The sequence below is a fragment of the Pelophylax lessonae genome (assembly GCF_965119305.1).
Source record: "Pelophylax lessonae genome assembly, chromosome: 4".
Lineage (NCBI taxonomy): Eukaryota > Metazoa > Chordata > Amphibia > Anura > Ranidae > Pelophylax > Pelophylax lessonae.
Window position 1 is genome coordinate 285,876,547 of NC_138771.1, and position 25,078 is coordinate 285,901,624.

At 40.8% G+C, this 25,078-nt stretch overlaps 1 protein-coding gene across 1 annotated transcript in view; it reads left to right on the plus strand.

Moving 5' to 3' along the window:
- Nucleotides 1-17,120, plus strand: part of SLC6A15 (solute carrier family 6 member 15) — a 113,595-nt gene extending 96,475 nt beyond the window's left edge. Inside the window, exons 11-12 of the mRNA XM_082256980.1 lie at nt 12,041-12,203; nt 15,651-17,120. Of these exons, the coding sequence (XP_082113106.1) occupies nt 12,041-12,203; nt 15,651-16,028 (541 nt within the window). The 3' untranslated portion in view covers nt 16,029-17,120. The remainder of the gene's footprint in view (nt 1-12,040; nt 12,204-15,650) is intronic.
- Nucleotides 17,121-25,078: the final 7,958 nt, after the last annotated feature.

Below are 25,078 nucleotides of genomic sequence, written 5' to 3' on the forward strand. Positions count from 1 at the left end.
TAATAAATATGCTTAAATAACTAATCAGAAAGCAACTCAATGCTTATAAAAATCAAATAACAGTGATAATCAGTGAAAATAGCAGTCCCAATAGTGAAAACTAAAGGTGAAAAATAAATCCAATAAAGCAATCTTCATCTGTGATTTAAATAAAGTGCTGCATGCTTCACTCCAGTGCTCCCAGTGGCTAGTGCAAAATAAGCAGCTCACCTTAGGATTAGACTCATGAGAGTCATACACGCTTTGGGATGTAGGATGTATACAGATGGATGTATAAGGATAACAGCCTGGTCTCCCTTCTTCCACTACTTCCAGCTACCGCTCCACGTGGGCCAAGAACCTGGTGTGAAAAAAGGAAGAAAGGATCTAATGCTCTCTGTTTGCAAAACCTTTATTCCTCTTACTAAACGAAAATCCAATTACATTCAAAAGCACTTCAGCAGTGCGGGCTTCACAGCGTCAATACAGCTCTCTGTGTACCTCCAAGGATCGACGTACTCCGAGCAGGCTCCTCCCCTGGTGATAGGTTAATCCGCTCCTGTCTATATTGGCCCTAATATGTGTATGTATGAATGTGAGCTAATGACCTTAGATTGTAAGCTCCTTGAGGGCAGGGACTGATGTGAATATACAATATATATATATATATATAAGAAGGCCAGTATGGTGGCCTGAATTTATGGGAGGAGCCTGGGGGAGGGGGGTATTTAAGCAGCCCACTCACCTGTGTTCCTTGTCAATTCCAGTGCACGATACTACACATCACTAGGCCGACTCTCCCCCGCTCACTTTGTGTTCGTGAATCTGTTCGTTCGATTATAAGTGTGTTGCGGCTTCTCAATTTGTGGTCTTCGTCTGCGGTTCTCGCTCGCTGTTGCAGGTAGTATTCGTACCTTTTTAGTTTCATATGCATTGTTACGATTCATTATGTTTTCTATCTCGCATCCCTTTCATACTTAGCTGCCCCGGAGTTGTTGTCGGTCGTGTCCCGACATCATTTGGCACAGGCGTAGTAGATTTGTAGGCTCCCTCTGCCTTACCTGTTATCACATCCATAATCATACAATGCGTTCGTAGATCCAAGGCTCCGAGCCACTGTTGGTCGTTGTCCGATATCACTCGACACAGGCTTCACTGGTTATAGGATTCACTGTCTATGGGGTTGCCTCATCCATTTTTAGATCAGCATGTATTGTTTGCATGGGTTCTGTGGCTGACTGAGGTGGTAGTTAGACCCTCCTGGTGCCTTGTCTGCACTTTGATTAGCCTGGGGGGCTTGGTGGTTGGTATGTATTCAGTTTTGGAGGAAGGAGTGGCACCCTAACACTCTACAACGGCCCGATTTCAATCCCGTTTGCGTCGGCGACATAGTGTCTCTTATCCTCGGCACAATATCCTCATCAGTCAATTCCAGTTGTTTTCACACATCACAGCTTCCTGCAGCTTGGTCTCTCTTGTGAGGCTCCTGCCACAAGCAACCAGTCGTTACTTAGACCATTCACACGGTCGCATTTACTCAAACACGCGATACTCTAGCTTCATAACTCCAACCCAAGTTGGCATGATGTGTCCTTATTTTCTCCTCCCTGTTGAGGCTACTTTCTTGCACTCATTGCAAGCACGTCTCCAGTGGCACCAATCTGACCACTCATTGTCTCCAGTGGCACACATTTCAGCCACTCATGTTTTATTGTCTATCATTTCTCCCTTAGGTCAGTTCCTTAGGTGTTCAGGTTGTTCAATCCTGCACCAGGTTGAATGTGCTATCTACAAAAAAAAAAAAAGGCGAAAAAAATAATATATATATATAAAACACGTTTTTCCAACAGGCACCATGCTTCTGCAACATGACCTCCCCCATGAGGTTCCTGCCACAAGCTCTCAGTTACTGCTCAGCTCATACCACTCATTACCTGTTTACAGGCACCACAAGCTTCTGATACATGGCCTCCTTCTCGAAGTTCTTTGCAACAAGCTCATAGTCGCCACTCTTACCACTCATTATCCGTTTACAGGCACTACGAGCTTCCACAAAACAGCCTCCTCCACGAGGTCCCCGCCACAAGCTCTCAGTCACCACTCATACCACTCATTACTCATTCACAGGCACCACAAGCTTCTGCTACACGGCCTCCTTCTCAAGGTTCTTTGCCACAAGCTCTCAGTCACCACTCATACCGCTCGTTATCAGTTTTCAAGCAGCACAAGCTTCTGCAGCAGGACCTCACCATTGAGGTTCCTGCCACAAGCTCTCAGTCGCCACCCAAACCACTAATTTGCCCGTTCACACTCCCACATCAACCTGCAGCACCCTTTATTCATCTTGATACCTCATATACACTAATTGGGATGCCGGTCTGGGGCTTACCTACTGTCACATTTTCTTTCTTACCAATTTTCTGAAGGACATTACCTTCAAACTACGCAGACACGGTTGCAAAATAGTTTCTTGCTGACAGAGCAGGCGTTAGCAGGCCAACCATACGTTATCTACTACAGAACTCAACATTCCTACTTAGACCAAAACCAGACTGCAGCTTCCCACCCCGGTACTCCCTGGGGCTCTGGTTCACGGGTCTGTGCATGACACTGACCAGCCACCCGGAGCTATTGGTTGTTTGGCCAGTCACCTCCTGGCTAATCTCAGTTGCCCTGCGCTCTTCGAGTTTTCTAAATTTCCACTCTTCATGTTCTTCACTACGCCTGTCATTCACTTTTCTATTCTTCCCCCCCTTGCTTCTTACTTATTCTTACCTACTCCGTCTCTCCTCCGCTGTTCTCATTTTCCAAAACTCTTCTTAAACATACATCCTACCCCCCACCCCCATCTTTTCTCATTATTGATGGAGTCATGTCATGGTCTGGCAGTGAGGACCTTGCCTCCGCCCCTCCATCACCCACCATGGGTTCAGAGCCAGGCAGCACTCAGTCCCTCAGGGGATGGACTATCCCCAAACTCATGGCAGAGCTGCAGTGTAGGGCCACTCCCAACCCCGCCACGGCCAGAAAAGCCGAATTATTCGGGCTGCTGTTCCCAACACTCTGCACCCAATCCATCTCCTCAGCTCTCACCCAGCTGCACACCATGATCGGCACACTGACTACAGCAGTCTCCAACATGCAGGTGTGAGTAGGAGTCCTAGAGGTCCCCCCAGAGGTGACCCCCTTAAACACGGTCGCAGCGCCTGTCGTGGCACTACCACCCACAGGTACGCCGGATACCAGTTCCACTATTTTTCCTGCACACCTCATCCCTGCCGGCATCAGGAAGGACATCCTGGAGAGAAAGGATGGTAACCTGGCCTCCCTGCTCATCTCGGTCCACGATCTGGCTGAGAATAAGTCCTACACCTGGGGGGGACGTGTCCATGGTTCTGAAGGCCAAAGACCCCAGGCTCAATCACAAACTGTCAATCACTGAGTTTGTGCTTGCGGCATGTTTAGGGATGTGTCGTGCCCGGCCAACCCCCACAGGAGGGAAGAGCTGGATTTGTACCTCCATGCCGTGGTTGACTTAGGGTACAAATACAGAGGCTCAGCGTTTTAAAACTACCACCGCTTGTTCACAGCCAGGGTCACAGCCAAACTCAGCCAGTTCCAAACCAGCACGAATTGGAGCATCGTGGACACCGAGTTGTTCTGCAGCCACTTTGCGGGTCTGTGTTCCCTGCTTTGCACCATTTTCCAGTCCTCCAAACACATGGCAAACTGGTGCTCCAACATGGATGCCAGACGTTCTTTGTCCTTCCCCTCTACCTCTAGTGCCGCTCAAGGCATGCTTGCCCCTATGCAATATCCTCAGGTGGACAAGTTGGGACGGCCCATGCAGTTACTAGGCAAGACGCCTAGCTGCAACATCTTCAACTATTGCACTTACAGCTTCAACCAATGCCAACTGCTCCACATTTGTGTCAACTGTCATAGAGTTCATCACCCTCAAGAGCACATGCACCCTCAAGCGTCCCAACTCATCCTGATTGAGTTGGTTGAACGTGCGATGGCTGGAGTTGTACCTTTTCTCATACCTGTCATCCGCATACGCACTATTCCACATGGGGCTCATCACCCTACCCCGCACCACCCATGAGTGCAGGAACCTCCGCTTAGCCTTCACTGACGAGCAGGCTTTTGACAATCTGTTGCAGCTGGACCTGGGATTCATTATCGGCTCCTTCGCGGAGTCGCCATTTGAGACATGGAGAGCTAGCCCTATTGGGCTTGTCAATGGCAAATTCTCCAAAAAATTTAGTTTAGTGTACGACTTGTCCGCGCCTCATTACTCCCACGTCCCCAGTTTTTTTAATTTTCAAACAGTAACTTTTATTGAAAATTATACATGTTGGAAATACAGTAAAGTGTACATAAGGCTGGTTAACAACAATTCATCCAGAAAAAAAATGTAAACAATTTGGGATTGTACATTCCTAGCAGAAGTTACGGAAATGATGCAAGATACATGAGATGAAGCAAGATACATGTCAGGACAGTTTTGTACGGAGTAGATGAGTGGTGAGGTTATCATGACTATTTCTGTGTGAAAAGCATTATATGAACATAGAAGACTCAGCTAAACACACGTCTCTGGGGCTTGAAGCCATCTATCCCATATCTTATGAAATTTAGAGGGACATCCTCTATGTCTATCTATAAGTCTCTTGTATGGTAAGGTGTTATTTATCTCTTTCAGCCAGTTACTAAGCTCAGGCGGTTGTTCACGTATCCATTGTCGTGCAATGAGTTTTCTAGCTACAAATAAAGTTTCATGCAGGAGAAGTTTAGGAAATCTATCCAGACTCACGTCTGGGAGTATCCCCAAAAGACATGGCTTAGGGTGCAGTGTTAGGGGAGAACCCATGGTATCATGTAAGAATTGTATGATTTGTTCCCAGTAGCCCTGAACTCGCGGGCACTGCCAAAGCAGATGATAAAAGGTACCCTGATCAAGTTTACACATAGGGCAAAGAGTACTCTGATCACTTTTATATCTGGCAAGCGTGAGGGGCGTCAGGATATACAGTTGTGTTAAGCGATCGGACAGTTTGGGAGAGACTGTTTTGCAGGTGTCTAAAGCTTTGCTACACTCCTCATCCTCCATTGTGCCTATGTCATTTTCCCACTTTGTTTTGAGGGTGTATGTGCCTACTGTGGAGGAAGGGAGATGCAACATATTGTAAAATATTGAGATGAGGTGTTTGGGGTCAGTACCCTTGATAACTTCCATTACTGGGGCAGGTTCAAGCCGCGGCTTTGAGACACGAATTGTGCTTGCATGACGGACCTGCAGGTATTTAAAGAACATATGGTTTGGCAACAGATATTTAGTTTTTAATGTATCATGAGCTTAAGTTCCCCTTTTACTAATATGTGGGATAGGTAGTGGCTTCCACTATTACTCCATATATTCAAATCTGGTATAGAGCAAAACTCAGAAAGTGCAGTGTTGTGCCATAAAGGAGTGAATTCATGAAACTGGGGGAGAGTAAGTTTGTCTGATACAACATCCCATATACGCCTGTAATGGTATAGAAGGGACTTACGATCACCTCGAACCTCAGCTCCCTGCAGCCCGCTCTCTATAACAGAGAGAGGATCCGCATAGGAGCGTGCCCATGTGGGACACGAGAGGGCAAGAAACCGCAACCCTTCAGTCTTGTCTACGTGAAAAAGCTGAGATAATTGGGATGCCAGGTAATACAAATTAAAATCGGGAAGTGCGACGCCTTTCAGATATGTGGGGTTCTTAAGTTTCCTCCAGGATATCTTGTGCCTGCTGGTCCCCCAAACAAACAGTTTGAGGAGGGACTCTATCTGCTTAAAATACTTGAGAGGTAAATACACTGGTGAGTGCCATAGTTTGTAGAGAATCCTAGGTAGGAGTACCATTTTTATGAGATTGACACTGCCAATCACCCCTAATGGCAAGCGGGCCCATACTTGCATCTTGGCCTTGATTAAAGCGAAGAGGGGTTGTAGATTATCAGAAACATAATCTGCCGGTGAGCTGATAATCTGCATGCCTAGATATTTAATGCGACTCACCCTTTTGTGGATGGGGGTGAGTCATTGTCTATAGGGAGTATTTGGGATTTATCCCAGTTAATTTTGAGACCTGAGAAAGTTCCAAATTGCTCAATAAGATCAAAGGCCATTGGCAGAGATGTGTCTGGGTCAGCTAGATACAACAAGGTATCATCGGCATACATACTGATTTTTTCGGTCAGGGAACCCACCCGCAACCCAGTCACGCCAGGTATGGCAATTGCAAGTGGCTCGGCAGCCAAAGCATAAAGTAGGGGGACAGTGGACATCCCTGTCGGGTGCCCCTGGTGAGGGGAAACCACTCGGACATCCACCCATTCGCCAGTACTCTAGCTACCAGATCCTGGTACAATAGTTGTACCCATCTTATAAACTTGAAACCAAATCCATAGTGTTCTAAGCATTTCCATAAAAATACCAATTCAACTGAATCGAAAGCTTTGTCTGTGTCCAGTGCTACAACCTTGAAACTCTTGAACCAGTATTGTCGTGTTGGGCCTGAAAATTCATAAACAGCCATCTCAAGTTAAAGGAGGTATTTCTGCCCGGCATAAACCCTGACTGATCTTCATGGATCTAAGAGAGGATCACCTGATTAAGTCTAATGGACAAAATTTTGGCCAGGATTTTGATGTCGACTTGTAATAGGGAAAAGGGGGCGATAGGATTCGGGTAGGTGTAAGTCCTTACCAAGTTTAGGGATTAAACTCACTGATTCCTTTTGAAGAGTTCACAACTATGCGTCTGTTGACTTAGCTATACAGTCCATCATTAGCATAGGCACTGGCGCATGACTGTCTAAGGTGGATGCTTTTAAGCTATTACCCATTGAACCTTCCTTGTGGCAGCAGCACAGCATTATATGGAGAGATTCATACTAGTTCGCTACAAAACTGACCTTCGGCTCAAAGATCAGTCCAAGGCTGTTTGATACGTTCACTCAGTCCCTCACCTGGATCCTAACTCACCAGGTGCAGTGCCAGAAAGTCATCTATTACCTGGACAACTTCCTACTAATCGAAAGGCCCGGTGAGCCCCCGTCAGAATTAGACAAATTAAGGGTAGTGTTCAGCAACCTCAATGTGCCCATAGCAGAGCATAAAGTGGAAGGCCCCGCACGGTCCATCACCCTCCTAGGAATCCCCCTTGACACCTGCTGTATGCAGGCCATACTACCCACTGTCAAGCTGTCCTCGATTAGGGAGGGCATTCACGCCTTCACCACCTCACGAAGTTGCACAAAGAGACAGCTGCAGTCCCCGTTAGGCACACTGAACTTTACTATGAGGATTGTCCTTCAGGGGCGTTCCTTCATTTCTCGCCTCCTGGTCTTCATTTCCCACACACAGGACCCTGATCAAACTATCAGGCTAGACCAGGCAGCTGCTGCAGATCTAGCAGTGTGGGACAACTTCCTTGAGGACTAGAAAGACGTATCCATGTTCATCCCAACTGTTTCAGCCTCCTCACCTCAAATAATAACAGATGCAGCAGCCTCCACAGGCTTCACTGCCATTTTTGGCACTCATTGGTTTGCAGGTCCATGGCCGCAGGAAATCCTCCTGGTACTTGGGTTTAGCCAGACATCCTGATTGTTCGAGCTTTACTCTATCATTGTGGCAGCTCAGGGCTGGCTACACACCTGGGCGGGGCAGATCGTGGTCTTCTCCACTGACAACTTAGCCATGACTGAGATTGTCAACAAAGGCAGGTCCAAGTCCCTGGTCATCATGTCCTTCCTACACAGGCTGGTGCAGATATCCCTTCACTACAATTTCAATGTGCACTGTACCTACGTACCTGGCAAGTGCAATCTCACAGGAGACGCACTGTCCTGCCTAAATTTTCTTTTGCACTTCTTACAGAGACCTGGAGCCAACCTGACCTTATTTCCTATCCCACCTTGGTCTGCCCTAACGATGGACTAAAAGACCACCTTCACAACGCTACACTGCTCATAAACCAGGCACTGTCTCCCAACACGCTGAAGGCCTACCGCACCACCTGGAACGCCTACAGCAAATTCCTAGCCACATGCCCTTGGTCAAGCACAGGTCACATCAAGCATGTCCTGGCCTTTGTGTCTTACTGCCACACTCATCTGTGCCTGTCCCATAATACTATCAGACAGTACCTAGCTGGCATCCAGCATTTCCTCTCCCTACAAGCCCCTGGGAAAGTCCCCTCTTTGCTCACAACTCATGCGGTAAAAGCATTGCTGCATGGCATCCAGAAACATCAGCCCGTAGCCAGTAGCAAACCCTTGTCCATATCAAGGGTTTCGGGACATGTAAGCCATCCTGTCACGGTCTCCTTTTGGGTTGCTCCCAGCCTGGTAATCCAAGCAGCTATCTACCTGGCCTTCTACGGCTTCCTACGGCCCAGTGAGTTCACTTATAGTGGCCCCGGTTGCCAGGTGCTACGCAGTTGCCATCTGGTTCATCTTCAAGACCATTTTGTCCTACATCTGGCAGTGTCCAAAACTCATCAGTCCGGCACCGGGGTCCACATCAAATTCTTCCAGACCCACAATGAGTGGTGTCCAGTAGTGGCTCTGGACCAGTTGTTATCACACCTGCCGAGCCAGTCTAGCTCCAGCCCATTGTTGCCTTTTTCTTCCAGCAAACTAACAGCTAGCCATTTCATCAGACATGCTGGCTTCCTCCTGGCTAATCTAGGCCTCAACCATAACCAGTTTTTGGGGCACTCCTTCCGGATCAGGGCAGCCTCGGCCGCCTCCCGGGTGCCAGGTCATGTCATCAGTAGATTAGGCAGATGGAAATCCGCCTGCTTTACCCGGTACATTCCGAATCCCCAGGTTGAGATGTCGCAAGCCTTCACCAAGCTTGCCCAATAAATGTCATGTATACCAATAAAACAGCTTTCCCTATCCTGGTATTTTTGCCCCCTTTTTGTTGTACTGACCAGCTCACCAGGGCACACCTCATATCTATGTTATGTTGTGAGTCTTGTGGCGTCTTTATATGGTTTCACGTCTACCTCGGTTGGAGGGCTCCAACCAGAAATATATATATATAAGCACTTTGTAAATTGATGGCGCTATATAAATACCTGTAATAAATAAATATACTGAATCTTTCTTTTGAAGATTTATACCCATGGCATAAAAACTGCATTTTATGTTCTGAAGCATCTTCTCAAATGCAAAATGAAATAAGAAAAAAATGATAGTCGAAACTGAACTATTTGCATCTGTAGATATACAATATTTGCAGTAATGATTGAGGTGATTGAGTAATGATTATAATGAATGTTGTACTATAAAAATCTTATTGTTCAGCAAAGGTGTACATATAGTTTATTTATGCTCAAATAGCCCAACCTCTAGTATCCCACAGAACCCATTTCCCCACAGTAAATACCGGTAATACAACATTTTTGACATACATACCTAAATTCTGGGTGTCATCTTTCATGACAAGAAGGGTCTTCTTTCTCTTATTTGGGTTTCTCCTTTTCACCAGCATGTTAACAGGCACTGTTGAGCTCTTCCCCCCCATAGGGGCCAACAGAGCAATTGCATGCAAACGCTTGTGGTGACATTAAGGCAGCACTCTCTGTCATATCCTCACATGCCTCTTTCTTTGTGCAATTTCAAGCGAGCATCCCCTTCTCCTCCTGAAACTTGAACATGTATCATTATGAGCTGGTAATGTAGAACATGACTTTCCCTAGTGATGCCACTGACATTCACTTTGCTCCATAATTGTTAGGATTAGCCCTTAGGTTTACCAGGAAGCTAACACCATACTTCTCCTTGAGGCATCTCACCTGCAACTCTCAGGTCATGTCCCTAAGAAGGCCCTGTACTGCAGCTGGCCCCAGGATGGGATCAACGCTGTTGAGGGGAGAAACCTGAAAAACATTGATCCGATCACTTTAGGGTTCTCTGTCAACCCCCGCAAGTCGCTCACTTCCCTACAGGCTGTCTGCTATCTTCTCTGTATTCATATTCTCTGAATAACTTCAGCTATGACACCACCCACAAGGGTTAACTTAGCCATATATTCATTCTACAGATTTCTCCTTCCCTACCCCAGAGGGTTAATGTGATCATTTCCCCCAGTATAATGTTGATGTTATATACTGTATTACACCACTTACTGACTCTATTACCAGGAAGCTAACACCATACTTCTCCTTAAAGGATCCCACCCTTGACTCTCAGGCCAGATCCCTAAGAAGGCCCCGTATCACAGCTGACCCCAGGTTGGAATCTATGCTGATGAGTAAAGAAACCCAAGGCAAACTGGTCCCTTTGCTATCAGGACCCTCTGTCACCCCCATGAAATCACCTGTTTCCCTACAGGCTGTGTGCTATCTTCTCTGTAGTCATATTTTCTAAATGTCTTTAGCTATGACACCACCCACAAGGTTCATTGTAGCTACACATTCATGTTGCAGAGTTCTCTTTCCCTAATCCATGTGATCTCTTCCCTAGAATACACCATAATACACTACTTAATGACACTTCATTCCCCTTTAGAGACGCAGACCAGGCAAAGACATTTCTTCAACTTAATACTTTTACTGAAGAATTCTTCATATAATGCGGATCAAGCACATCATCAAATCTTAACATAGGCTGGTAGTGCTGCCTCTGGTACCCGTACCCTACTCCATGATCTGGTCTATACCTGACTGGTAAATGTACATTTGAAAAACAACTGTCCTTATGTCCTTAAGGTGCGCCTCTCCTGATAATTATGTCCTCCCAAAGTTGGTAGGGCCATGAACATCAGGGAGCAGGATGTCAAGAGCTCTTAACCCCCTAACAACCAGAATGCACTAGATACAAGATAAAATTACAGTATGCAATACAGAATAGGTACAAAATATAGGAAACATGGCAAATGAGAGATAGTAATCTAGTAGGCATCCGCCTACAAGCAGACTTCGGTGTTTCTGCATTTTCTATGAATTTAAGCTGCATAAAGAGGAACCCTCAGGCCTGTCCATGACAGACTAGGCTCACAGGAAGTTGGTTGAATGACGCTGGGCATCATTTAACCCAGAAGAGGACCTATAGCAAGCTAAGAGGTCAATGCTGGAGTGTGGAAAGCGTAAATAGTCAATAAAGGGCAGCACTGAATATTTAACAACAAAAATATAAAATCTTGGGTTTGGGCTTCAAAATGACCCTGACCCCAAACTAAACATTGCTTCAAAAGATGTAATTGTAATATAAAAGTAAATACTCTCCTGCTGTCTGTCCCACCGAATATCATTTTGTGTAAAAGGAACCCCTGTGTAAAGTTTCTTCTACTGAATGTCTGGGAGCATCCTTCTCTTCTGTCCCCTGAAGCACTCAGGGTTTGCTCGGGGTTGAACTCTTTTTACTACTGTGTCCTGTATAGTTACAGCTTTTTAGTTTGGTGACAAGATTGCTTTAGGAGGTTATTGAGTATCAATATTAACAACAACTAGTTTTACAAGGTAACATAGTAGACAGGTAACATAGTATTAATAATAATAAATATATTAATATAAATAATAATAAATATTTTTACCAGGTAAAAGTCCATTATGTCTGCATTCAATATTTCATGGAAATAGTGAATACAATATACAAAATGTGTGGTATTTATTCATTACTGTATGTGCTTCTAAATAATCCATTGATTTTGTATAAGCATTATACACACTTCCTCACTCTTTAGTTATGTTGCTGGATTTAGCTACCAGGTACTAGAGATTGTCAGATACATTTGATACATATAAAAATAATTGTGCTACTATGGTGCTACTTGACCTTTTTAGACTGACCCATGAGTACCTTATGGCAAATACAGTTCCACAATACAGTTGATTATGATCTCTTGTTGTATTGTGCCCTGGTTGTCTATTAGAGATCTCCAGGTCATTATCTGAACAGATTTTTATTCTTGCAGCTTGCCTTTATTCAGTGTTTACCCTTATTTAAACTTAGACTTTTTTTACTATTATATTATATGTAACCTTACAATTTTTATCTTTTCAGATTCATGGATGATTTAAGGGATATGCTTGGATTCACACCCTTAAAATACTATTATTATATGTGGAAATACATCTCTCCAATTCTGTTATGTATTTTGCTTATAGCAAGTGTCGTCCAAATGGGATTTACCCCACCAGGTTACTATGCATGGATTGCTGAAAAGGTGAGCACTACGAAAATGTGATTGTGATTCACAGGCTACATGTGTAAATAATTGCACATGTTTGAAATATGAATATTAGAGAGTGAAAAAAGTGTACAGGGAACTGAAGAAATGTTCTTATTCAATAAAGAGTTTGTATTCCTAAAGTGAGCAATGAGAAATCAGAAAAATTGAAAGTGAAAGTTTAGTTTAGTGCGCTGAGTAACAATTGTTTTCAATATGCAGAAACTCCTAAAAAAAAAAAAAAAAAACTAGTCAGAAATCTGACTAGTGCTAACTGGTTGCTGTGAATTATTTCTCTTTATCCATTGCATTCTGCATAGGCTTATTAGGCCTCATGTACACTAGCCTACACTGGCAGCTCCTAAACTTGAGTTTAGGAGCTTTTGGTGTTTTTTTTTTTGCCAAGACTATGAGATGCCACAGTTAGGTGAGCTTCAACCTCCCTCTCCTAAACACGGAAGAATTGCGTTCAGTATAGAAACGTTTTGTCCTCCGGCCGCGGGAAAACACAAAACACCAGAAAAACCGCAGCACGATTTTGCCATATTTTGTGTTTTTCCTGCTGCAAATGTAGGCAGGGTGTACAGGAAGCCTTAAAGTGTATCTAAAGCCCAAACTTTAGGTTTTGGATGGAGTAAGGAAGGGTTAGACACTCTTTTATGCCATCTGTGTCCCCGCTGGGGAATTTTACCTTTATTTGTCTTCTAGATCAGTGTTTCTCAACTCCGGTCCTCAGGACCCACTAACAGGCCAGGTTTGCAAGAAAACTGAAATACATCACAGGTGATATCATTTGCTGCTCAGTGATTGCAGTACTCTAGTTTGCATCTCCCCAAGGTAATATTTAAAATCTGGCCTGTTAGTGTGCCCTGAGGACCGGAGTTGAGAAACACTGATCTAGACCTCCATTACCAGGACAGAAAGTGATAGGAAATCCACATTTTTTTCAGTTATCACTGGAACAGGAGGGGATTTGAAATCCTCCACTGGGGACACATGTTTTAGAGGGACTTTATTTTACTTTGAAATTTCCTCTAAGGTTCTGTAGTGTCTTTGAAACAGAATGTGAAGGAAATCTCGTAAATGGGACATAGACAGCAGAAAAGGGCTTTTAATCTTAGCTTACTTTATTCAAAACTAAAGTGTGGGCTTTAGACATACTTGCTCCATCAGGTTTTTCATACTGATTTTTGGGTCCATTATCAGGCTTTTACTACTACTGTATTTTTAGCATATGCAACTTTATTCTAGTTAGGCTTTTACTACTGCCTGTGCCTCCTTCCTGTGCCTCCATTGGGGAAGATTTTCCTTAATCTCTTGTAGCAAAGTGAATACCAAGACAGGAAGCAAGGAAACATCACATCATTAGTGATAAAAAGTATTCATACAGTGGGGAAGGGATGGAACCCTAGTCAGGTTTGATATCCTGTGTGCATGTTTTCTGAAAACTAGACTCCTCCTACTTTATAAGAGATATTGGTTGCTTGTACAATTGAGCAAATCAATGTGCATGAGTCAGATCTCCTCAGATTCCACCCTGTTCACTTGGAGGCCATGTTTCCCAGGAAGGGAGGAAGATTTAGCTTTGCCATTCAGTCCAATCCAGGGACCACCTACTAGTTCACTTCCAGTGAAGAGAATGCCCCCCCTCAAACAGAAAGCCCGTTTTCCAAGGAAGATGCTAATCATGTGAAACCACTGTCCTATATAGGATACTATTCCTCTTTATTAGGATTTTAATGAGAAATATGCCAATTTCCTTATTTAGTCATCAGTGGAAGGGGAATCCCATTTAGCAATAAATGCCATGTTCCCCTTAGACACCTGTTTGAGGGGACATTTTGTAAGCAGGGTTTGGTTTTTCATATACTTATAGATAGATTACCAGTTTGCAACTAAATATGCACTCATCTTGGCCATGGACAGGTAGCATGAGGCATTTTTGTGGTATTTCAAGATGTGTTGATCTAAATCACTAGTGACATCACAAGCACATACCCTTTTAGGAGTTTGACACATCTCCAACTTATGTGCCTATGGATTAGACATGTGCAGTTTGTTTCGTTCTGATTTAAAATTTTGACAAATTTTTAGTTACTCGGAAATGACAATAGTAAAAAATATAAATGGATCCGGGATAGCAAAACTAAATGTTAGACAAAATTCGAATTCCAATAGTTTTCAAATCAAACTGGAATTTTCAAAGAGATTACAATAGACTAGAAAATAAAGGAATGCAATAGAAAAGAATATATTAGAAAATAATAGATATAAAAATAAAATAATATAATAGAGTAAAGCAAAACACAATATAAAATGAGTAGAAAAAAATTGAATGGAAAATAATGGGATAAAATAGAAAATAAAAGATTAGAATACAAAAGAATAGAGTAAAACCGAAACAAAATAGAACAGAGAATAAAATAACATAATACAATAGAATAGAATATAAAGGAATAGAATAAAAAAATAGAAAAAATAAAACAGAAAGAATATAGTCATCATCTAAAATCTGAATTAGAATACAATAGCAAAGAATAGAATAGAATAAAAACAATAGAATAGAATAGAACAAAACTGAAAAATATAACCATCTTTCAAAAATCAAGTTTGAATTCAAATGGAATAGAAAAGAACAGAATAGAATAGAAAAAAACAATAGAATAAAATGGAATGGAAAGAATATAACCATCTTCCAAAGTTTGAATAAAATACATTTTATTATAAATGGAATTTGAATAGAAGTCAAACAGAATTCAAATTCAAATGGATTCAATTTATTTTTAATTCAGTCAAATTATGTTCCAATGAGTTCAGTTCGACCAAATTCAGAAAACTCAAATCAATACGAATTTGAATAAACAAAATTATTCCTAAAATGAATTAAACTAATATAACTAAACAAATGTATGCAAATAACAAATCAAAACAACATGAAACAATTTTTTTCATTCTGCACATGTCTACTATGGATGGCAGGGATGTGCACAGATTAACCCGCGGTCTGATAAGGAGGTAGAAAATCCATGCCCACTTGCTTGCATGGAGATGATTGCTGAATAAAGGTAAAGATGGACTCCAACAAGCTGTCTACAGTAAGGGGAGCTTGCATCTGTAACAAAGTCCTGCTCTATGCTTGCACTTTAGCTGAATTCAAACACTGCAATGGACTATGCAATATACATAGAACTCCTACAGATACATTAATAATGGACATTTTTTAACCGTTGGACTTCTATACTCTTACTTTTACTGTAACTCTGTTTTAATCCTTTACATGAATATTGACATGTTGTAATGAATACTATTTGTTTTAAGTGCCATCAATGTATTTGATGGTCATTTTAACATTTAACAAAAAAAAAAACAATGAAAAATAGGATACAAAACATGCGATGGAAAATTAATTCCCTTACAATCTGCTCTTTGTTTTTACTGTTTTAGGCTACAGAAGAACGCCTGAGTTATCCAACCTGGGGACTTGTTGTCTGTGTATCTCTTATAGTATTCGCTCTTCTGCCAGTTCCCCTGGTGTTTATTGTTCGCTTCTTTAATCTCATTGATGACAACACTGGAAGCTTGGCCTCTGTCTCCTATAAAAGAGGACGCATTATCAAGGAATTGTCCAATCCAGAAGAAGACGATGCCAGTCTAATCCATGAGAAGATTCAAAGCGAGATGCCGTCTCCAAATATTGGAAATAGCATCTACAGAAAGCAAAGTGGATCGCCAACTTTAAAAGTGGACACTGCTCCCAATGGACGTTATGGCATTGGGTATCTAATGGCAGATATGCCAGACATGCCTGAATCAGACTTATAATTGGGGATGATAAAAACGCAGTTCTTTTTCCTTGGCAATGCACACTAGCTCTTCTTCAATGAAGAGGTTGGCTTTAATGCTTATGAAGCACTGACAGCTGAATAATGTTTCAGGACTGAGAACACACAATTTGAGAGGGTGAGGGGCATTTTGGGTTGTTACCAGAAGGCATAAGACTTTTGTGTTCTGGATCTGGCTTTAGCCCTTAGCACTTTTCTAGGACCTTAACTACTGTATGTGTCTTACCTCTCTGTGCCTAATTTTGTCCTGAGATCAAGTGACAACTACGTTTGTGACAATTGTCTGTACACACATTAAATATTTCTTGACACTATCAATACAATCAACCAATAAGGTCAAGTGAAAGCTAGATGGCGCAATCAGATAAATGATTGCATGCAGAAGTAAGTTGCTGGTCCCTGTATTTCCTTTAAGCCATATGAATGGTTAGTATATGAGCTACAGTATTATCATGAATTATGGATGTTTTCAGTATCTTCTTAGTATTAAATCTTTTTGACTTGATTAGTCAGCTGAAGCTCAGGTCTACAAAGCAACTGACGTATTTTGACATCTTTAAACATGAAAAGTCCATTTTGTGTGATTATATTTTGGTTCATTTTTTTGGCTCCCTCCTCAGTGTTATTTAAATTCATGTCAAGGTCACAAAGTGATCAACATACAGTGGAATGTTTTTATCCTTTAGTTTGAATGTGTTCACATGTGACTAGAATTGGCTTATATAAGCAAAAAAATTGGTGGCTCAGGGTTTGCCAAAAACTCAATGCTTTTAATGATGATGACCATACTGGGTCTGTTATGAATGTATTGTATGTGGATGTTCATCAGAAGAAAGGTTAAATCAGGACAATGCTATGTGTGCCAAAATAGCTTCAAAATGGATACAAGCACTTACGTATTTACCCATTTTCAAATTCAAAAATGTATTATCGTTACTGTTAAACTCATGTCCTGATTAAAGAATGACTAAACATCAATTAAAAGTTTATTTATGTAAGGAGCTTTTAATAACACCCATGAATACAAATGTACTAGTTTTTAATAGGTCTTAGAATTGGTAATATACAAAATGAATATTATTATTATTATGTAGGATTTACAGACAGATTACGCAGCGCTTTACAACTTGAGGGTAGACAGTACAAATACAATACATTTGAATACAGTTGGAATCAGAGGGCCTTGTTCGTTAGAGCTCACAATCTAAGAGTATATGTCATAATAGGGGCTTCCTGTCTATGTTATCAGTGTCATTTTTTGACTATTGATGCGTATAACTAAAGATATTGGTGAGAGCAAAAAGCAGCTCTGTTATGTAGAGCAACACTTTTTCTTTTGCCTCCAAATATTATAGCGAAAGCATATACTTCTGCCATTCTTCATGTTTGTCCAGTTCAGAAAGGGCACATTTATAAGCATACTGCAGATAGTTTTTTATGCAAACTCCATTTGTCACATGACAGTACCATGCAATAACAATGGTCGAGAATGTAAATTGTTAGGTGCTTACATTTTTAATGCTAAATATTACATTTACAAATTAAAGTCGCCGCAAATGCATTGTTTACTAACACCTGCACTGTTGCATGTTACATAAGTGTATTACACATAGATATATGGCACTTAGGTCAAATGTATCTCACAGAGATACAGAATGTTTTAGTTGGTTTATAATTAAACTATAAATTTATTCATCCACACATTTGAGATAGAAAAGCTACATATACATTATTGTAGCAATGTGTTGTAGAATGTTGGGACTGAATTCCGATCAGTGCAAAAAATACTGTTAAAGTCATTTAAACTGATGTGCACTTAGATTTTTTTTTTATTATTATTTACAAAAATTAATCAATTTAAACGGTAACTAGAGGCAAAACATCAGTTGCAAGTCAAAGCTGTATATTGATATCCAATGAGAAGCATCTGTAAGACCTCCAATGTCACCAAAAATCTGGTTGGGTTTGATTCACTAAGAAGTAAAATATGTTCAGTAAGCTAAGTGAATTTTCACTTAGCTTAGTTAGTGAGGTGAAGCTATGTTGACTTCAACCATCCAACCATGTGCAATCAAAAATCCTGTTTTATTCATTTAGTATTCTTTACAAATTACATTTTCACATCTTGTTTCCTCTAAAATTCACTAAACGAAGGAAAAATTAGCTTTGCAAAGAACACATGCTCTACTTAGTAAATCAACTTCATAGCATTGACTAGCTGTGTCTTCTGCTCTACAAGAAAGCTGATGTCAATGGAAGACATTTGTACAGCAAATATGGAACCTTTCTGTGTATCTAAGAGCAAAAAGCAGACAATAACGATACAATGATCTGCCAATCTTACTGTATAGTCGCTAATACTTTTTTTTCCCCCTGGAATCCTTTTTTTAACTAGTCTTTCATCAAGCATAACTGAAGTAGGATATAGAAGGATGACTGCTGGCCACAATAATGTATGGAACAGGTCTCTCTGAAATGTATTTTGTATTTTTAATATATTAGGTCCCATTTAAACTTTGATGGTGTGCTGAGGTTTATACAAGGCCATTCTTACCATAAGATAAGGTGACAATGATGCCTATGTGGTTTCTCAGCAGTGCAGACAACCTAAAGTGGCAGATTTCAGTGGCAGCAGGAAAATAGCGTCCCCCTTCATGTATTTGCCCTTTGCTTTCTTTAACAACAAGTAATCAGGCAAGAACCCCTTCACCAGTAAGAAAAAGAAAAGGTATGGTGTTGCTGTTTTGGTGTTAGCAGGAAAAGTACTGACTCTATGCCCTTTAACCACTTCTGGACCGGAAGATTTTCCCCCTTAATGACCAGGCCATTTTTTGCGATTCGGCACTGCACTACTTTAACGTACAATTGTGTGGTCGTGCAATGCTGTACCCAAATAAAATTTACGTTTTTTGCGCTATAAACAAAATAAGAGCGACAATTCTGAAAAAAAACAAAAAAACAATATGTTTCACATTCTGCTATATAATCAAACATTTTTAACATTTTAGGCCAATTTGTTTTCTGCTACATATTTTTGGTAAAAAAAAATCACAATAAGCGTATTTTGATTGGTTTGCGCAAAAGTTATCGCGTCTACTAACTACGGGAAAGATTTATATCATTTTTATTGGTTTTTTTTTACTAGTAATGGCGGCGATCTGCGATTTTTTGCGGGACTGTGACATTGCGGCGGACAGATCGGACCTCTAACTGACATTTTTGACACTTTTGGGGGGACCAGTCACATTACTACAGTAATCAGTGCTAAATGAATGCTAAAATATGCACTGTTACTGTAATAATAACACTGGCAGGGAAGGGGTTAACACTGTGGGTGATCAAGGGGTTAAATGTGAGCCTAGGGGAGTGTTTTCTAACTGTATGGGGGCAGGGCTTGTGAAATGATCACAGATACCTGTGAACCTACATAGAAAAATCACAGGCACTTTGTGATCATTCCAGAGAGAACGGTCAGCTGACCGTTCTCTCTCTGTGGGGAGCGATCGCGATTGTGAGGCGGCAATCAGAGCCTCCTGCCCCGTGCATCAGAGTCCCTGCTGACGAGTGGGGGTGGGAGTACGCCACCAGCGGCGTGCGCTTGCCCCCTAGCTGCAGGCACGTGACCGACGTAGACCTACGTGGGTTTGTGCAGGAGGGCCAGCCTGCTGCAGTAAATCAGCGGCAGGCGGTCCGGAGGTAGTTAAAGCCCAGTTAAATATGTAAACTTTTACTATGCCAAGAATGAATTGAAACCACAGATGGCATTCTTCTGCAGATACTGAGGGACTGATTTATTAAAGCAAACAGACTGTTCACTTTTCAACAGAAGTTGCACTTTGCAAGGGAATTTGCAACAGAGCTGTGAATGAGATGAAGCTTTTTACAGCTTCCATCATCCAATCATTCTCAAGTGAAAATCCTTTTTTTTTAATTTTCCTTGTACATGATTAGGTGTTTTTTCAAAGTAAAATTTCACCACATTCAACAAGCTCTTGGGCAGTTTCCCTTGAAAAGTGGAACTTCAATTGAAAAGGGAACAGCTTATTTCTCTATAGTACAATAAATCAATACCAAAGTCAGAAGTTTGAACTAAAGCCCCGTACACACGTACCGAATGTCGGCTGACCGATCGGCCATCTTTTGTCCATTGCTGTCCTGTCGGTTGAAAAGTGCTAAAGACTGCACAGGAATTTTGTCGGCCAACAACAGCCGATTGCAGAAGTGATGTCATGTGATGGTTAACTTTCCGTGTATTTTTTCTTCTCTGAGCATGCCCAGTCTTGCTCATCTGCTGTTAGTCGGCCGAATTCTATACTGACTGGCGAACAATCGGCCGTTCTGGTGACGGCCAACAAAAATTTTATAGCCTGCACACCCGATTCTGTTTTGCCAAAAAGTCGGAATCGGTTGTCGGAAGCATCATACTAACAAGCCGACAATCGGCCGATCGTTCGGCGGCCAAATATTTACGGCCGACAATCGCTACGCGTGTATGGGCCTTTAGTCTTATTTTGTAAGCCACATGCTCCATAAAATGTATAGCAGGTTGAGCTGAATTTGGGATCATAGGTTATTTCTCATCCTTGCTTCTCAAAGGCTACCCCAACATGTTTTGTTTTACTGATTTCCAAAAAAAGCGGATAGTTTAATGATCTATACATGCACTCGATTGTACTGTACAAAATATAAAGCCAATAGGGCACTTTTATTTTACTAGCCCTGATAGCGTTTGGGCTTTTAGTTTCAAATAAATCTGCGTGCTTTTTATTTTCATATATATTAGCTGTATAAATAACTAGTGGTAATAATGAAAGTATAGCACTTAAAGTTGTGGGATGTCAATGGCTCCCCTTATTTGCTGTAGATGTATGACATAAAGTTGTATATTTTGAGTAACAAGCTTGATGTTAACTACAAAAATATGTTTTCTACAATCAGGTTACAGTGTGTTATGGTGGGGATTCAAGGAAAGTATGCATTGTGCAGTTATTTTACCTTGTTGTAACAAACTCTTTAATTGATATTTATTGTGGTTACATCAGTATATTTATACGATCTCCATGTACTGTAAATATGTACATTATACTCTGTCTGAAAGCTCAATGACTTGTTTAAGCTAGCTGTGGAAGCAAAATTTCTCTTTTACCCAAAGAGAGCCTATTTTTGATTTCTTGCGCAAACATATACAATGTAACATACATACATTTGATACATGTATTTTTTTCAATGTTTTTTTTTTTTTGCCTTCTAGGCTGAAATATAATACACAATTCTGTTATTCAGCCATACATTTATTCCATTTTGCATAACAATCATGTTCCTCTATACCCGGTTTGTTTCACCAATCCTAATTTGTACTGTAATGTATGTGTTATTAAACATGAATTATAACATGGTGCTGCTTACATTATTATTATTATATTGCTTCTGTGTATTTTTTTTTTTTTTTTTGTTCCAAACAAAATTATAATAAGATTTTAAGTGGAGTAGAAATGTTTAAAGTGAATGCCTTGTTCAAGCGGTATAGGAGCAAGGTAAAGCACAGGATTGCATTCAATTGCCTTTCTAAATGATTTTTAAAGTGAACCTAGTATCACATGAATATTTTTTATACTGAGTGCATACATGGCTCCCCACTGCTGGCTTTCAATCTGTACTAAACTAGTATAAAAAATCAATCACACTCATACAACTTTGTGTATGAATGCTCCTCTCAGCCTAAATCACTTGACTGTTTCTTGAGAATTGTCTATTATTAATAGGTATGGATTTTTTTATTTATACTGTTTCTGTATGTTGTATCTAGTTGTGAATTTATTCATGCTGACTTGTACAGTCACCAATAGAGCCTCTTCTCGGGTCCCTCTTCTGTGCTCCTGGCCCTTCCCTCCTGTTGAGTGCCCCCACGTCAAGCAGCTTGCTATGGGGGCACCCGAGCCAAGTCGCAGCTCCCTGTGTTCATTCACACATGGAGCTGTGACCTGGCCCCTCTCTCTCTCCTGATTGGCTGAATGACTTTGATTAACAGCAGCGGGAGACAATCATGCCGTGCTGCTGCCTTAGCCAATGAGGAGGGGAGTCCCAGGTAGCTGAGACACTCCTGCGACATCACTGGATAGAGATGAGCACATGTAGGTATTAGGGGGGGCTGCTGCACAGAGACAGTTTTTTTTTTTTTTTTTATCTTTAAATGCATTATTAGAATGCATTAAGATAAAAAAAACTTCTGCCTTTACAATCCCTTTAAGCATTACTTTTATTTTTTTTTATTTTTTTATTTTTTTTTACTAAATTTACCAGAAACTTGGAAATTATAGTGGGAAAGGGGCTCCATTATTTTTTCTAAGTGTTAATGTTGGGGAGCTATCCCATCTTTCTGCTTTGATTCATGGCCATAGACCACGATTCAATGCAAATATATAGCAATTTGTAGGGAAAGCTCTGAGAAACAATATAAAATTAAAGGGGCCAATTTATTAAAGGCAAGTAGATGGTTCACTTTGCAAGGTAAGTTGCATTTTGCAAGGTAATTTTCCCCAGAGCTCAATGAATGAGGTGAAGCTCTGCTAACTTCCACCCTCCTATCATGTGCAAGCATAAATACTATTTTTTTTATTTATTATTACTATTATTATTAATAATAATAATATTGTTATTATTATTAGTATTATTATTATTATTATCCTTGCATATGATTTGATATCTTTTGCAAAGTAAAAATTTACCACATTCACTAAGCTCTGAAGAACGTTCTCTTGCACAGTGCATCTTTTCTTGCAAACTGAACAGCCTATTTACCTATCAAGTACATCAACCCCAAAATCTTCAACAGTTAGGCTCTAGGGTAAGATGTTGCCAACCAGCAGTAAGGCTTTTAAAATATTGCAAGCAACAATGGTGAACAGTAACAGGCAGTGCCAGGGCAAGGGTGCCAAACTGCACCCCCCCTTCCCTTAGGGTTAGGGTCAAGGTGCCCCCCATCCCTACAATAAACCATTGCACCCAGGGCAACATCCCTCCAAACCACCCCTTGTCCCGGCCCTGGAAACATGGACCGAAAAAAAATCAGCTTTTAATTGTTTGATAACACGTAACTATTAAATGATAAATGGTGATGGATTGCACTGGATTATAGGAACCCCTTGCTCTTTGCATCTTGCAATTCTTTAATAGGAACAATCAAAAACATTGGGGTTAATTTACTACATGTAAATAGACTTTTCGCTTTGCAGGGGAAGTGGCACTCTGCAAAGGGAGTTTTAGCCAGAGCTTAGTGAATAAGGTGAAACTTCACCTTACAAAGAATTAAAAAAAAAAAAAAAAAAAGCTGCATTTTTTAATTGCAACAGTGCTTCACTGCATTCATTAACCATTTCACCTCCAGAAAATGTACCCTCTTTCCTGACCAGGCCATTTTTTTGTGATACGGCACTGCGTTACTTTAACTTAAAATTGTGCAGTTGTGCGACGCTGTCCCCAAACAAAATTGATGTCTTTTTTTTCCACAAATAGAACTTTGTTTTGGTGGTATTTGATCATCTCTGCATTTTTATTTTTTGCGATATAAATAAAAAAAGACCGACAATTGTGAATAAGCACAATATTTTTTATTTTCTGCTATAAAACATATTTAATAAAAAAAATGTAAAAAAATGAATTTCTACATCAATTTAGGCCAATATGTTTTCTGATACATATTATTGGTAAAAAAAAAAATCCCAATCGTATATTGATTGGTTTGCACAAAAGTTTATTTAGTGGTTTATTTTTACTAGTAATGGCAATGATCAGCGACGTATAGTGGGACTGCGATATTGCAGTGGACAAAGTGGACACCTAACTGACACTTTTTACACTTTTTTGGGAACCAAAGACAATGACCAGTGCTAAAAATATGCACTGTCACTGTACTAATGTCCCTGGCTGGGAAGGGGTTAACATCAGGGGTGATCAAAGGGTTAAATGTGTGCCTAGCTGGTAATTCAGTGTAGTGGGGGGAAGTGCTTTTACTATTGGGAGGCATGGATCCATGTTCCTGCTTCACAGGAACACAGGATCAATACCTTCTGTACTGACAGATGACAATCTGCCTTGTTTACAGGCAGATTGCCCTGTTTATAGGTACGGGTGCTGGTGGACATTGGGCCCGTGTGACCCACTGTGCTTAATAACAGTGGGAGCAAGCCTCCGGTGGCACGCACGCACGCCCAGTACCGGGAGTGCATGATCATGTATATAGGCGGTCCTGCGCAGTCTGACCGCCCAGTGGTAGTAAATGTGCTATAGGGCAGTCGGCCAGTGGTTCAACTTTCCTTGAAAGGCAAACAAAATATAATTTAACCCCATTATCGTTATCTAAAACATTCCAAGATGCACATTTCTATATTGAGAAATTCATCACTAGTGATTTTTAATATTCACTGTTATAGAATAAATAGTACTAAAATGCTATATCTGGTACACTAAAGAACAGCATATACAATTTTCTTATTGGGACGTGCAAGAATGATAGCACATTTCCGATTTGAAATGAGCTATGTGCATTACAAATAATAGTAGGTGCTTTTTTTTTTAATAGGCTGAATGATTCACACTCTGCTGTAAATAGATACATTTAAAATTACTTTGACAAACAAAAATGTGCTTGCTTATTGAGATATATGCAAGTAAAACCATGCAATATATGTGTGCTTTTAAGTCTGCCTATTGTTGTATTTTTGTGAGTTTTGTAAATGTAAAAGCTTGCAATAAACAACAAAGTAGGCTAAAAAATGAATATAAAATAAAAGGAAAACAGTTTTTGCATCTGTAAATTGGTAACTTTCCACTAGATGGCATGCATGTGTAATTCTTCAATTTTATTTTAACCGAATACGCCATCTGGTGAGGTTACATGTTCTGTAGAACAATCCTACAGAGTGCACACAATTTCTTTAATTGATACGTAGCACACCACAAAAGTTAAATCAACATCATTCATATTATTTATAAACTTTCACATCTGAACAATGTCCCCCCCCCCCCCCCCCA